General features: G+C 53.3%; 1 protein-coding gene across 1 annotated transcript in view; it reads right to left on the reverse strand.

Annotated features, from left to right (window-relative positions):
• Positions 1-15,011, reverse strand: part of rfx4 (regulatory factor X, 4) — a 126,959-nt gene extending 111,948 nt beyond the window's left edge. Inside the window, exons 1-4 of the mRNA XM_063059584.1 lie at positions 14,857-15,011; positions 9,515-9,604; positions 5,439-5,499; positions 4,884-5,007 (exon numbers count right to left, since the gene is read on the reverse strand). Of these exons, the coding sequence (XP_062915654.1) occupies positions 4,884-5,007; positions 5,439-5,499; positions 9,515-9,604; positions 14,857-14,899 (318 nt within the window). The 5' untranslated portion in view covers positions 14,900-15,011. The remainder of the gene's footprint in view (positions 1-4,883; positions 5,008-5,438; positions 5,500-9,514; positions 9,605-14,856) is intronic.
• Positions 15,012-15,560: the final 549 nt, after the last annotated feature.

Raw genomic sequence — 15,560 nt, forward strand, 5'->3', positions numbered from 1 at the left:
CTCTGTGAAGAGATCATCTCCTCGTTAAATTAGCCCAGTCAAGGAAATCTCGAAAGTCAAAAGAGTTAAAGTTGGCTAAAAGGTACTTCCAACAAAATTGTTCCAATAACAATCAGATTTGAATATTAAACTCAATCACAGTCTGTGTGTGTGTGTGTGTGTGTGTGTGTGTGTGTGTGTGTGTGTGTGTGTGGAGTGTGATTGCTGTTCTTCTGACTCCCTGCTATCTCTGGTTCTCTCTCTCTCTCTCTCTCTCACACACACACACACACACACACCAGAGAATCACAGAACATTAGGAATGGGATAGACAGTGGGTGATGTAGGAACAGAGGGTGGGAAGGAACAGAGACAGAGCCTGTTTTTGACTGTGAGGGTGTGTGTGTGTGTAAGAGAGAGAGACACAGAGACAGACAGAGATGGAGACAGATGTAGGGAGACAGAGAAACAGACAGACAGAAAGAGAGATGGGGAGACAGATAGAGAGAGAGACAGAGAGAGAGAGGAAGTATTCAGGTGCAGAGAGAAGATTGGGAACCAAATCTGATGGAGTTGTGGATATGTTATTTCAAACAGGGAGAAGCAAGCAACTCATTTCACAATATTTATATTCCACGAACTGGCTATCAACTAGATTCAGCTGTTACACTTTGGTTGAAAATGCTGGAAAATATTAGCTACATTTCTCATTTTAAACAATTATCTGGACATTTCCAACAGTTTTCTACAGTGAATGATTCATCGTTGAAACATTTTGAGCTTTAGACTTACCCAGCCGCAACCCCCTCACCCACTGACCCCCGGTCACAGTTACACCCTCCCTTTTCAAACACACGTCTCCACTCCCCTTACACTCCACAAAGTCCCAGCTCTACCCATTCATCATCCACATCTGTGTCCCCCTCTCTAGCCTCACTCTTCCCTTGCCATCCTCTGTCCCCACCACCTCTCTCCCATCCTCTAACCCCACTCCCCCACCCTGTCCTCCCCCTCCCTCACTCCCACTGCCTACCCACCCCCCCATTACATCCTGTTTCTATACCACCTCCCACCCCGTCCCCACCTCCCCTCTCTCTCACCCTGTCCTCACCTCCTCCCACCCCGTCCCCACCTCCCCACTCGCTCACCCTGTCCACACCTCCTCCCACCCCATCCCCACCTCCCCCTCTCTCACCCTGTCCTCACCTCCTCCCACCCCGTCCCCACCTCCCCTCTCTCTCACCCTGTCCTCACCTCCTCCCACCCCATCCCCACATCCCCTCTCTCCCACCCTGTCCTCACCTCCTCCCACCCCGTCCCCACATCCCCTCTCTCTCACCCTGTCCTCACCTCCTCCCACCCCGTCCCCACCTCCCCTCTCTCCCACCCTGTCCTCACCTCCTCCCAACCCGTCCCGACATCCCCTCTCTCACCCTGTCCTCACCTCCTCCCACCTCGTCCCCACCTCCTCTCTCTCACCCTGTCCTCATCCCCTCCCACCCCGTCCCCACATCCCCTCTCTCCCACCCTGTCCTCACCTCCTCCCACCCCGTCCCGACATCCCCTCTCTCACCCTGTCCTCACCTCCTCCCACCCCGTCCCCACATCCCCTCTCTCTCACCCTGTCCTCACCTCCTCCCACCCCGTCCCCACATCCCCTGTCTCTCACCCTGTCCTCATCTCCTCCCACCCCGTCCCCACCTCCTCCCACCCCGTCCCCACATCCCCTCTCTCCCACCCTGTCCTCACCTCCTCCCACCCCGTCCCGACATCCCCTCTCTCACCCTGTCCTCACCTCCTCCCACCTCGTCCCCACCTCCTCTCTCTCACCCTGTCCTCATCCCCTCCCACCCCGTCCCCACATCCCCTCTCTTTCACCCTGTCCTCACCTCCTCGCACCCCGTCCCCACCTCGCCTCTCTCTCACCCTGTCCTCACCTCCTCCCACCCCGTCCCCACATCCCCTCTCTCTCACCCTGTCCTCACCTCCTCCCACCCCATCCCCACATCCCCTCTCTCTCACCCTGTCCTCATCTCCTCCCACCCCGTCCCCACCTCCTCCCACCCCATCCCCACCTCCCCTCTCTCCCACCCTGTCCTCACCTCCTCCCACCCCGTCCCCACCTCCTCCCACCCCATCCCCACCTCCCCTCTCGCTCACCCTGTCCTCACCTCCTCCCACCCCATCCCCACCTCCCCCTCTCTCACCCTGTCCTCACCTCCTCCCACCCCGTCCCCACCTCCCCTCTCTCTCACCCTGTCCTCACCTCCTCCCACCCCGTCCCCACCTCGCCTCTCTCTCACCCTGTCCTCACGTCCTCCCACCCCATCCCCACATCCCCTCTCTCCCACCCTGTCCTCACCTCCTCCCACCCCGTCCCCACATCCCCTCTCTCTCACCCTGTCCTCACCTCCTCCCACCCCGTCCCCACCTCCTCCCACCCCATCCCCACCTCCCCTCTCGCTCACCCTGTCCTCACCTCCTCCCACCCCATCCCCACCTCCCCCTCTCTCACCCTGTCCTCACCTCCTCCCACCCCGTCCCCACCTCCCCTCTCTCCCACCCTGTCCTCACCTCCTCCCACCCCGTCCCGACATCCCCTCTCTCTCACCCTGTCCTCACCTCTTCCCACCCCGTCCCCACATCCCCTCTCTCTCACCCTGTCCTCATCTCCTCCCACCCCGTCCCCACCTTGCCTCTCTCTCACCCTGTCCTCACCTCCTCCCACCCCATCCCCACATCCCCTCTCTCTCACCCTGTCCTCACCTCCTCCCACCCCGTCCCCACATCCCCTCTCTCTCACCCTGTCCTCACCTCCTCCCACCCCGTCCCCACCTCCTCCCACCCCATCCCCACATCCCCTCTCTCTCACCCTGTACTCACCTCCTCCCACCCCGTCCCCACATCCCCTCTCTCTCACCCTGTCCTCACCTCCTCCCACCCCGTCCCCACCTCCCCTCTCTCTCACCCTGTCCTCACCTCCTCCCACCCCGTCCCCACCTCCTCCCACCCCGTCCCCACCTCCCCTCTCTCTCACCCTGTCCTCACCTCCTCCCACCCCGTCCCCACTTCCCCTCTCTCTCACCCTGTCCTCACCTCCTCCCACCCCGTCCCCACCTCCTCCCACCCCGTCCCCACATCCCCTCTCTCTCACCCTGTACTCACCTCCTCCCACCCCATCCCCACATCCCCTCTCTCTCACCCTGTCCTCACCTCCTCCCACCCCGTCCCCACATCCCCTCTCTCTCACCCTGTACTCACCTCCTCCCACCCCGTCCCCACATCCCCTCTCTCTCACCCTGTCCTCACCTCCTCCCACCCCGTCCCCACATCCCCTCTCTCTCATCCTGTCCTCACCTCCTCCCACCCCATCCCCACATCCCCTCTCTCCCACCCGATCCTCACCTCCTCCCACCCCGTCCCCACCTCCTCCCACCTCGTCCCCACATCCCCTGTCTCTTACCCTGTCCTCACCTCCACACAACCCATCCCCACATCCCCTCTCCCACCCTATCCTCACCTCCTCCCAACCCGTCCCCACCTCCCCTCTCTCTCACCCTGTCCTCACCTCCTCCCACCTCGTCCTCACCTCCCATCTCTCTCACTCTGTCCTCACCTCCTCCCACCCCATCCCCACATCCCCTCTCTCCCACCCTATCCTCACCTCCTCCCACCCCGTCCCCACCTCCTCCCACCCCATCCCCACATCCCCTGTCTCTCACCCTGTCCTCACCTCCTCCCACCCCGTCCCCACATCCCCTCTCTCCCACCCTGTCCTCACCTCCTCCCACCCCGTCCCCACATCCCCTCTCTCCCACTCTGTCCTCACCTCCTCCCACCCCGTCCCCACATCCCCTCTCTCTCACCCTGTCCTCACCTCCTCCCACCCGGTCCCCACATCCCCTCTCTCTCACCCTGTCCTCACCTCCTCCCACCCCGTCCCCACCTCCTCCCACCCCATCCCCACATCCCCTCTCTCTCACCCTGTCCTCACCTCCTCCCACCCCGTCCCCACATCCCCTCTCTCTCACCCTGTCCTCACCTCCTCCCACCCCGTCCCCACATCTCCTCTCTCTCACCCTGACCTGACCTCCTCCAACCCTGTCCCCACCTCCCCTCTCTCTCACCCTGTCCTCACCTCCTCCCACCCCGTCCCCACCTCCCCTCTCTCTCACCCTGTCCTCACCTCCTCCCACCCTGTCCCCACATCCCCTCTCTCTCACCCTGTCCTCACCTCCTCCCACCCCGTCATACCCCGTCTCGACATCCCCTCTCTCTCACCCTGTCCTCAGCTCCTCCCACCCCGTCCCCACCTCCTCCCACCCCTTCCCCACATCCCCTCTCTCTCACCCTGTCCTCACCTCCTCCCACCCCGTCCCCACATCCCCTCTCTCTCATCCTGTCCTCACCTCCTCCCACCCCATCCCCACATCCCCTCTCTCCCACTCTATCCTCACCTCCTCCCACCCCGTCCCCACCTCCCCTCTCTCTCACCCTGTCCTCACCTCCTCCCACCCTGTCCCCACCTCCTCCCACCCCGTCCCCACATCCCCTCTCTCTTACCCTGTCCTCACCTCCTCCTACCCCGTCCCCACATCCCCTCTCCCACCCTATCCTCACCTCCTCCCACCCCGTCCCCACCTCCCCTCTCTCTCACCCTGTCCTCACCTCCTCCCACCCCGTCCCCACATCCCTTCTCTCACCCTGTCCTCACCTCCTGCCACCCCGTCCCCACCTCCCCTCTCTCTCACCCTGTCCTCACCTCCTCCCACCCCGTCCCCACCTCCTCCCATCCCGTCCCCACCTCCCCTCTCTCTCTCACCCTGTCCTCACCTCTCCCACCCCGTCCCCACATCCCCTCTCTCTCACCCTGTCCTCACTCACCCCCCACCTCTCTCCCTTACCTTCCCGAAACTGGCGGCGTTGACAGGCTGCGTGTCGTTCTTCTCGCAGAAGTCCAGGTAGTGCATGTACAAGGCACTGCGCGGGATACAGACGCCTTCGGCAATCTCGTAGTTCTCCTCCAGCCTAAATGGGACAACAAGTCCGTTCAACAGTCTGTTGTGCAGGAACCGGGCGGCAAGCTTGTGGTAGCAAATGGAAGATGAAGTGCCAGCCTGAGGGTCCGTTGAACAACCCAGTCCACCGTTGAAACAACTCTCATTGTCAAGCCCCAGTGTGGCTTTAATCACCACAGAGGGACGGACATTGGCAACGTCATTCAAGCAGTGAAGAGTCCATCGTGGGTCCAAAACACACAAAGATGGCGTCTGCACAGATGGTGATGGAGCTTGAAGGAAGGTCGGAGAATGCGGAGAGAGGGTGAGGACAAAGGAGGGAGTACAAGACGGGGTAGGAAAGTGAGGGGGAGATGGAGGTGACACACAATGAACCTCCTACACATTGAGTGAGGGAAAGGGGAGGGGAGATGGTGGAGACATGCGGACAGGCAAACTCACCACTGTAGGGTTGCCGGGGTGGAGTGTGGTTTCGAGGCTCGGTTGTTTTCCTTTTCTTCATCTGTTAATGGGAGGACAACATAAGTAGTGAACAGATGGCCACTGTAATCCCGCTCTCGCTCTGAAACCCACTGCACTTCCACACACAACAGCATCCTTGCCCCAGGACACCACTGCAGGTATTACTTGGGGGAAGGTCTGGGTCAAAACCATCTTCTCATTGTAACACGCTGTAGGGTTTCACTGCTACTGTAATGGCTTCTCTGTAATGTTTCACTGCTGAGGTAACAGTTTCTCTGTAGCAGCAATGTTTGGGTTATGACTAGAGATAACAGGGCATGCTAGCCAATGAGCGGGATCTTGTTCATTCTTGTGTGTCTGGGAGCCAGGACGGAGTGGACTTGGAGTGAGGGTCCGAAGGTCAGTGATGATCGGAGGAGGTCGTTGGTGGACGAACCGCCTTATCGGTGACCTCCAACATTTGTGCAATAGACTGTTTCATGAGAATGGGCACTTTTTTCTTTTTTTCTTTCTTTACTAACCATATGGTCAAATTAAGAATTATAAAGCTCAATGGTTTAATCACATATTGGGTACTGTTTGTTATTTCGGGGTACTGATTTGTAACAGGGGACACATCACGCAGCATCCACCCAAACGAGATTTCTTAAGTTTGACCGGGCCAGGGGCTATCACCCCCTGTATTAAGCCGCTAGTCAAAGTGAGAGTTACATCATTTCCTTCCAGTCCTGATGAAGGGTCGCAGCACGAAACGCTGACTGTTTACTCTTTTCCACTGATGTTGCCTGGCCTGTTGAGTTCCTCCAGCATTTTGAGTGTGTTGCTTGGACTTCCAGCATCTGCAGATTTTCTTGTCTTTAAGCTCTTTTATCAATCTCTCCTTCCATCATGTGGTCAGAAGTGAGCTCAGGCTTTTCTCTTTGGAGTGAAGGAGGATGAGAGGTGGCTTGATAGAGGTGTACAAGATGATAAGAGGCATAAATAGTGTGGACAGCCAGAGACTTTTTCCCAGGGCTGAAAAGGCTATTACAAGGGAGCATAACTTTAAGCTGATTGGAGGAAAGTATAGAGGGGATGTCAGAGGACCATAAGACATAGGAGCAGAATTAGGCTATTCAGCCCATCAAGTCTACTCCAACCATACCATCATAGCCAATTTATAATCCCTCCCAACACCATTCTCCTGCATATTCTCCATAACCTTTGACTCCCTGACTAATCAAGAACCTATCAACCTCTGCTTTAAATATACCAGTGACTTGGCCTCCACAGCCATCTGTGGCAATGATTTCCACACTTTCACCATTCATGGGCTGAAGAAATTCCTCCTCAGCTCTGATCTAAAGGGAAGCCAGTTTGTAGCACATGGCCTGAGTGGAACACACCCCCAACAACCTTCCTTCTCCTCTCTGGATACAAACCATCAGCCATTCATCCAAGTATACAATCCCACAAGGAAATTGAAACTCTGCCCTAAACTCAGCCAAATCCTTGATGGGCATTAGCCTCCCCACATCAGTAGGCAATGCCCTAGGCAGTGCCAAAGGTGGCATACGTCATGAAGAATCCTCATCAGTAAAGCTGCTGTGCAGGTTGATTCTGTGGTTAAGAAGTACGGTGCATCGGCCCTCATCAACCGTGAGATTGAGTTTAAGAGCCGAGAGGTAATGTTGCAGCTATATAGGACCCTGGTCAGACCCCACTTGGAATACTGTGCTCAGTTCTGGTCACCTCACTACGGGAAGGACGTGGAAGCCATGGAAAGGGTGCAGAGGAGATTTACAAGGATGTTGCCTGGATTGGGGAGCATGGCTTATGAGAATATGTTGAATGAACCTGGCTTTTTCTCCTTGGAGAGACGGAGGATGAGAGGTGACCTGATAGAGGTGTATAAGATGATGAGAGGCATTGATCGTGTGGATAGTCAGAGGCTTTTTCCCAGAGCTGAAATGGCTAGCACGAGAGGACATAGTTTTAATGTGCTTGGAAGTAGGCACAGAGGAGATGTCAGGGGTAAGTTCTTTTTACACAGAGAGTGGTCAGTGTGTGGAATGGGCTGCCGGCAATGGCGGTGGAGGTGGATATGATAGGGTCTTTTAAGAGACTCCTGGATGGATACATGGAGCTTAGAAAAATAGAGGGCTATGAGTAAGCCTAGGTAGTTATAAGGTAAGGACATGTTCGGCACAGCTTTGTGGACTGAAGGGCCTGTATTGTGCTGTAGATTTTCTGTTTCTATAGACACACCCTCTTCTCACTGCTACCATCAAGGATGAGGTACAGGAGCCTGAAGACACACACTCAGTGTTTCAGGAACAGCTTCTTCCCCTCCACCATCAGATTTCTGAATGGACAATGAAAATTACCTCACTATTTTTGATCTCCTTTTGCACTACTATTTTTATATTTCTTTAGTAAATTTTAGTATTTTTTATCTACTTCACCATACTGCTGCTGCAAAACTCCAAATTTCACAATGTACTGTGTTGGTGATAATAAACCTGAATCTAGTTCTGTTTTCCAAACACTTAATGGTGTTTCATCACCATCACTCCTTCCACCCTACTCCCCTTCAGTCTTTTCTGAACATGTTTGGAAAAACAAAGGCATCTGGGAATTCAGATCCACAATTCCTTGAAAGTGGTGTCACAGGTAGATAGAGTCATAAAGAGAACTTTTGGCACATTGGCCTTCATAAATCAAAGTACTGTACTGAGTACAGGAATTGGGATGATATATTGAAGTTGTACAGGCCTAATTTGGAGTACTGTGTGCAGTTTCGGTCACCTGCCTACTGGAAAGACGTAAACAAGGTTGAAAGAGTACAGAGAAAATTTACATAGATGTTGTCAGGACTTGAGGACTAAATTTATTGGGAAAAGTTGACTAGGTTAGGACTTTATTGCCTAACATGTAGAAGAATAAGGGGCGATTTGATAGAGGCATGCAAAATTATGACGGATATAAATAGAGTAAATGCAAGCTGGCTTTTTCCACTGAGGTTGGATGAGACTAGCAATAGAGGTCACAGGTTAGGATGAAAGGTGAAATGTTTAAGTGGGACATAAGGGGAACCTTCTTCACTCAGAAGGTGGTGAGAGTGTGGAACGAGCTGCCAGTGAGAGAATTTTGGATAGATACAAGGATAGGAGAGAGATGGACGGCTATCACTGTTCCCTCTAAGCTGTGTGGGTACACGGCCACGCAGTATCTGAAATGCTCCCACGCACATAGCCTTTGTTGCCGTGTAGCTGAAATTTTCTTAACATTTAAATATTTAAAGTGCTGTACAGTCTTCAGGCCATGTAAAAATGTCCTGCTCAGAGCAGTGGTTGGCTGTAAAAAAAAAATTGAGGAACATTGAGGGCTATGGTTCAGGTGTGGATTGATTGGACTGGACAGTTAACAGTTCGGTATGGACTAGATGGGCTGAAGGACCTATTTCTATGCTGTAATGCTCTATGACTCTATGATTATATGAACTTCTGCTTTCTTCAATCCCATTTGAACTTCCTCTCCATTAGTGATGGGACCTTCCTCACCGCCATCCCCACCAGCCTAACTCTCTTCCCTCCTTTGTGTTTAGTTATTTTCCTCTGCATTTCCTGCCTGATTATACCCCCGTGAAACATCTTGTTGTATCTGGGGATCACTGTCAAGGCCAGTGTTTACTGCCGCCTTGGGCCAACACTGGCAAACCCTTGAGCTCCCTCATTGTAGACCTTCTGGAGGAGGTGCTTTAATGAGCAAGTTCCACAGTCTTGGACCCAGCAGGAATGAGGAATGGTGTTAGATCTCAAAGTCAGGATGATGCTTGAACTTGCAGGAAGTGGGGTTCCCAGTCCTGCTGTCCTTGTCCTTGTTGATCAAGTTTGTGGGTTTTGGGAGGTGCGGTCAATGCAGCGTGGCCGGGTAGCTGCAGTGTCTAGTGGCTCTCACTATAGAGCATGGGACTCCACTCAATCTGTGCATCCCTGGGAGTTCTGCAGACCTACTCCACCACTAAGGCTGTCTCTCTTAGAGACCCTAAACCCCACCCCAACCCATATACTCACGTTCCTCGCCGATGGACACATTTCCCAGAGGGTTGTGGCTTGGAAATCGTTTGCTTTCACTCTCGTTCAGGCACCTTTCAATCCAGCTCTCTGCAAATGGGAAACCTGCCATTAACCAGTGTTAAGCAACACTAACCCATCATCAACCAGCATTAACCCACTATTAACCAGCACTAATCCTGCAAGGACATCACTGTTCCATAGTGGTGAGCATGACACTATTACAGCTGGGGGTGCCGCACCTTGGAGTTCAATTCCATTGTCATCTGTAAGGAGTCTGTATGTCCTCCCTGTGAATGCGTGGATTTCTTCCAGATGCTCTGGTTTCCTCCACAGTCCAAAGACATACCAGTTATTAGGTTAATTAGTCATTGTAAATTGTCCTAAGGTTAAATCGGGGTTGCTGGGCAGCACAGCTTGAAGAGCTGGAATGCCCTGTTCAGCGCTCTATCGCTAAATAAATAAATTAACCAGTACAACACTAACCCAGCATTAATGAGCATCCATCCAGTTTTAATCAGCACTAACCCAGTGCTAATGAGTGTTAATGAGGATCCATCCAGTTTTAATCAGCACTAACCCAGTGTTAACCAGCAGTAACTTAACCAGCATCAACCCAGCCCTCCAATCCCAGACACACCAGAAAGTTGGTTTGACTGTCTGAACCAACAAATCTGATGTAAACTGATGGGAAACTCAGTCCTCTGAAACATCTGCCCAACTACCCAGAGATATACAATAGCAACGTGGAGGAACAGAGGGATCTTGGAATTCACACTCATAGACCCCTCAAAGTTGCTTCACAAGTTAATAGGGTTGTTAAGAAGGCAGATGGTGTGTTTGACTTCATTAATTAGAAGATTGAGTTAAGAGCCATGAGGAAAGGTTGCAGCTCTATAAAACCCTAGCTAGATCACATTGGGGTATTGTGTTCAGTTCTGGTCGCCTCGTTATAGGAAGGAAGTGGAATCTTTAACAGAGTGCAGAGGAAGGAAGTGGAATCTTTAGAGTGGGTGCAGAGGACAATTACCAGGGTGTTACCTGAACTAGAGAGCAGGTCTTACGAGGATTGATTGAGTGAGCTCGGGGTCTTCCTCCTTGGAGTGATGGAGGATAAGAAGTGTCTTGATGGAGATGTGCAAGATGATAAGAGGTAGAGGTACAATGGACAGTCAGTACCTTTTCCCCCAGACAACAATGGCCTGTACCAGAGGACATCCACTTAAGGCAAGCGGAAGAAAGTTTAGGGAGGTGTTAGAGGTAGGGTTTTTTTTAAAAGAGGAGAGTTGGGTGTGTGGAACACACTGCCAGTAGAGACAAATACATCAGGGGCATTTAAAAATACTTAGACCAGCAGATGAATAAAAGAAAATTGGAGTTTATAGGCTGCATAGGAGGCAAGTGTTAGATTGATCATGGAGTCGGTTACATAGGTCAGCACAATACTGTGGGCCAAAGGGCTAGTACTGTATTATGCTGTTCTATGTTCTATCTAACACGGAGTACCCACTGACCATGGGAGAGCGTATTCCGGCCGACTCTGGGAGACGCCACAACACCTCACCTACTACACTGAGAGCGCGTTACATTGAGGACACGCTGCCCCATGAGGTTGGTCAGGAGCCTTTGATGCCTCACCACTGCCTGATGAGCACTTTAACAGATGGAGATGCGGTAGAGGGGCAGGGCAGTGAAAATGAATTTGCAGGTTACACAACAATTATCGGCAGAATTTCAAACAGTGACGAGGAAGCTTATCAGAGTGGGATAGATCAGCTGGTCGAGTCGAGTCGAGTCGCGACAACAACCTTGCACTCAGTGTCAGTAAGACCAGGGAATTGACTGTGGGCTTCAGGAAGGCGAATTCGTGTGACACACACCAGTCCTCGTCGAGGGGTCGGCGGTGGAAGGGGTGACCAGTTTCCAGTTTCTGGATATCAACATCTCTGAAAATCTATTCTGAGCCCAACATTGATGTAATTACAAGAAGAAGATACGAGGGAGGCTATTTTCCTTAGGAGTCTGAGGAGGCATAGTGTGTCACCAAAGACTCATAAATTTGTACAGATATACCGTGGAGAGCATTCTAACTGGCTGCATCACCGTCTGGTACGGAGGGGTCACTGCACAGGAACGGAAAAGGCTGCAGAAAGTTGTAAACTCAGTCAGCTCTATCATGGGGACTGACCTCTCCAACATTAAGGACACCTTCAACACGCAATGCCTCAAAAAGCGAGCACCCGTCATTCAGATCCCCTATCGCTCAGACTATACCTTCTTCTCACTGCTGCCATCATGGAGGAGATACAAGAGCAGCTTTCCCTCCGTGCTCGGGTTTCTAAATGGACACTGACCGCTTGAAAACCACCTCACTATTCTGGCTCTCTTTTTACACTAATTATATATATACTTCTCGCTGTAATGTATAATTTATAATAAATTGCACTGTACTGCTGCCGAAAAACAACGAATTTCAGGACATACGCCCCTGATGTTAAATCTGGTTCTGAGGAGGTGTTGGGGAGAAGTTGGGAAGGGGTAGGAAGTTAGGAGGTGTTAGAGATGGGGTGTCTTATTAACCCCAGTGAATGTTGAACGCCATGACTGGTTCAGGACTCACGTTGGAACGGGCTCTCAGCGAACAGATCGATGGCTGAATTGGGAACTGGAGAGGGGGGCAGTTAATGTCGGAGGTCTAGAATCGGGAATGCGGTACAGGATCTGGGAATGGAGGTGTCACAGGTCTGGGATTGGAAGGAGGTTGAGGATCAGGAGGACTGTAGTTTGGAGACTGGCCCTAAGATAGAGCGCGGACCCTCCCCTCGTCCCGGGACCTCGGCATCCTTCCAATTATCCCGGGATTTCCCCCCCCCCCCCCACGTCCTGGGACCCTCATCCCAACCACCATCCCCGGCATCCTTTCACTATCCCGGGACCCTCTCCGTATATGTTCAGTCCTCCAGATCCCATTTTCACTCCCGGTCTGTTTGCTCCTGCGGTAACCAAGGCAGCGCCGGGTGTCCTGGTAACCCATGGCAACGTGTCCCTGGATACACCGGGTCACTTTCCCATTTCCCGGTGTCAGATTTTGGTGACAATTTAATCCGCGGGTCAACGAGTTCAAGGCTGCAACCGCTGGCTCGACCCCACCGCCCATTTGCCGGCGAACTGCGCATCCAGAGCGGCGCGAATTTGGTAGCGGCGCAGAGCCGGTAGCACCGAACGTCCCGCCTGCCGCTTCAGTCCTGGAATGCGTCGAGGTTTATTTCCGAAGGGGCTGGAATTTCGGGAAGTGAGAGGGCGAAGTGATGGGGTGGGGGGGGGCATGTCCGCGGAGAAATTCAGGCAGTTTTCCATTGGATCGATCCGAAGTTCAAGTTTCACAAAACTGACCGCATTTTCCTGAATGTCAATGAAAACGGATTTAATCCGTCACCAAAATCGGCGAACGGACCTGGAGCCATTGGGGACTCCGCTGCCGAATGAATGTAATGCAATTTCCAGTGAATGTCTGTTCTGATGCACCGGGATATGCGAGAGGAAATTCCCGAGTTGGGAGCTTCCGCTGATGTTTCCCGCGTTAACGTCGTGGCCGATGGAGCAGATCTGGAGCTAGTCCAAATTCAGGACCGGGACCGGGAGAAGTTCGAGCGGCCGTGGACCGCCTCCTCCTGGAGACGCGACCCAGAAAAGGACCGAAATCCAGGCGCAAGTCCAGCGCATTCAAGCCGGAGCTCGGACAACACAGAGATGGCGTGCCGGTGCATTAAAAAACCTTTCCCTTAATTGTTCCAGCGAAAACCCAAAATTAGCAGTGAGGGACTCGTTCATTCAGTTAATCCCAAATTTAAGCACGTTTGAGCCGTATAGGTAACGAAGAATTCAGCGTTCACTCCCGAAGTTAAAACAACTGTTGATATGATTTCCCGAACAACAAGTGCATGTATTGTCCTGGTATTCCCAGTGTGCCGAGTTCATTTCAGAATCAGAATCAGGTTTATTATCACCGGCATGTGGCGTGAAATTTGCTAATTTATCCATTCTGATAGGTTGTTGTGAAGAGGACGGAGCTTTTCGATTTCGCTGAAAGGATTTCCTTATTGAAGAAACACGTCGGAATTGGAACACAGACGCACGAAGGCACGAACTCTTCCCCGGACCGACTGTTAACTCTCTGCGTGTTCCCCAACTCAAATCCTTGCTTCGGATGTTCAGCAGTTCCAGTCTGGAATGGGTGCAGCGATCCCAACTCTTCCCGAACTCGCCGATTGCCCCGGACGACTTCAAAACTTCCAAAAGTCGCCACTTGTTTCAGTGATACCTGCGGCCGCTGGGAGTTAGAGGCCTGGACTGGAATATTCCCCAGAAACTGGAGCGGGGGTGGGGGGGAGGGAATGGGGGAGTGAGGGTATGGGCGAGACAGATGGAATGGGTGAGTGGGGGTATGAGAAGGCAGATGGAATGGGGGACAGAGGGGGAATGAGAAAGAGGGCACGGGGACAGAGAGGGCATTGGGGGGAGAGAGAGGGCTGAACAGAGAAGGGGAATGGGAGAGGGCAAGACAAGGAGATAAGGATGGAGGAATAAAGGAAAGAAAATAGAAGAGAAAGGGAGGAAAAGGGTTGTGGAATCGGAGAGAGGATGGAGGAAGACGGAGGGGAAGAGAGGACGGTTCTTTGACTAGGTCGGCGTCACCGGTCCGAGGGTCAGAATTCACAGCGGTCTCGCCTCTTTATAAAGTTTTGGAAAGCAAACATCCCGAGTTCCCCAGTACCGGACTCTGACCAGATCTGTAATGTCCTCGGGGACTGGGTTGAACGGGAAGACACAGGTTAATGTTTGCACTGCCGGGAATGTTGTGGGGGTGGGGGGGGGGAGTTAGGGTGGTGGCTGGAGTGAGCGTAAACACTTCTGAGTCAGCGGTGGGGTTGGGAAATTGGGCTAGGTGGCGGCTCCGGTAATCTATAAATCACCACCCAACAATAAGGCGAGCGATGTGACCGGGGGCATGTCATAACGGGACGGGAAAGGCGACTCGGGGCTGCGGAGAAGGAGCAGTGGAAGCAGGCTGACTGGAAATTCTCCCTAACAGCCAGCACAGTCCCGAGGGGCCGAGTGGCTCTTAGAGCGGCCGCCATCCCGCTGCAACACCGGGCACCCAGGAGACTCACAGCGCTGCGCCCCTGAGACCGACCCGGGTTGGCAGCGGGGACCGTCGCTTTCGGTCGCCAAGCGACGCCGGGCGCAGGGAAAACTCAAGGGGCTCACAGGTTTCTGGCTGACCGGGAGGAGCAGGAGAAACGTGCCGGGAGGCGCCCCGACCCTTTGGGAGCGGGACCAACCTGTGGATTCCATGTCGGAGCCTTCCAGTAGCGCGCAGTTCATGGCACGGAAAGCCAAGCCAAGCCAAGCCAAGCCGAGCCGAGCCGATCCGCTCCTGTGCGCCGAAGCAGCCCCGGTCCGAGTGTTGCATGGGAAAAAGCATGGTTTTATAGCAAGCCTGGTGGGAATCCTGCCATTGATAGGCCGGCGCCGGCTGAATGGCAGCTCGTCAGATGCCCAGCGCGAACGGGCGCACTGTGCTCCATTGTCATGGTACTTTGAATAAGAAAAGCCTTTAAAAAAAAGGCTTAGATAGACGCAAGCTCTTGCATTTCGCCCTGCCCTCTCCTCCGGACCCAGAAACTTCAAAATTAAAGAAAAAGATGAAACTCTGGGTGCTGTAAATTAGTGGGTTGCGAATGAAAATTGTTAGAACTGTTTAAAACTAATCGCGTCCACTGGAGCAACTTTCCTGTTTCTTTCAACCCCTCTGCGCGGTGTTTCCATTATACTTGGGTACAGTTAGAGATTGCCCCTCCCTGGGGCCGGTGAGGAGAGGAACTGGGGCACCGGAGGACCAGGGGACGGGGCGCAGTGAAAACGGTGAGGCCCCTAGTGAAAGGACTTCTGAGTAAAAGTGTTGATGTGAAGCGTGTTCGCCAGCGGCTGGCTGTGATTAGAATATGAATGGAGCTCGCCCAGAGAGAGAAGGGATTAGGTCTGC

The sequence above is a fragment of the Mobula hypostoma genome, chromosome 9 (genome assembly GCF_963921235.1).
Source record: "Mobula hypostoma chromosome 9, sMobHyp1.1, whole genome shotgun sequence".
NCBI lineage: Eukaryota > Metazoa > Chordata > Chondrichthyes > Myliobatiformes > Myliobatidae > Mobula > Mobula hypostoma.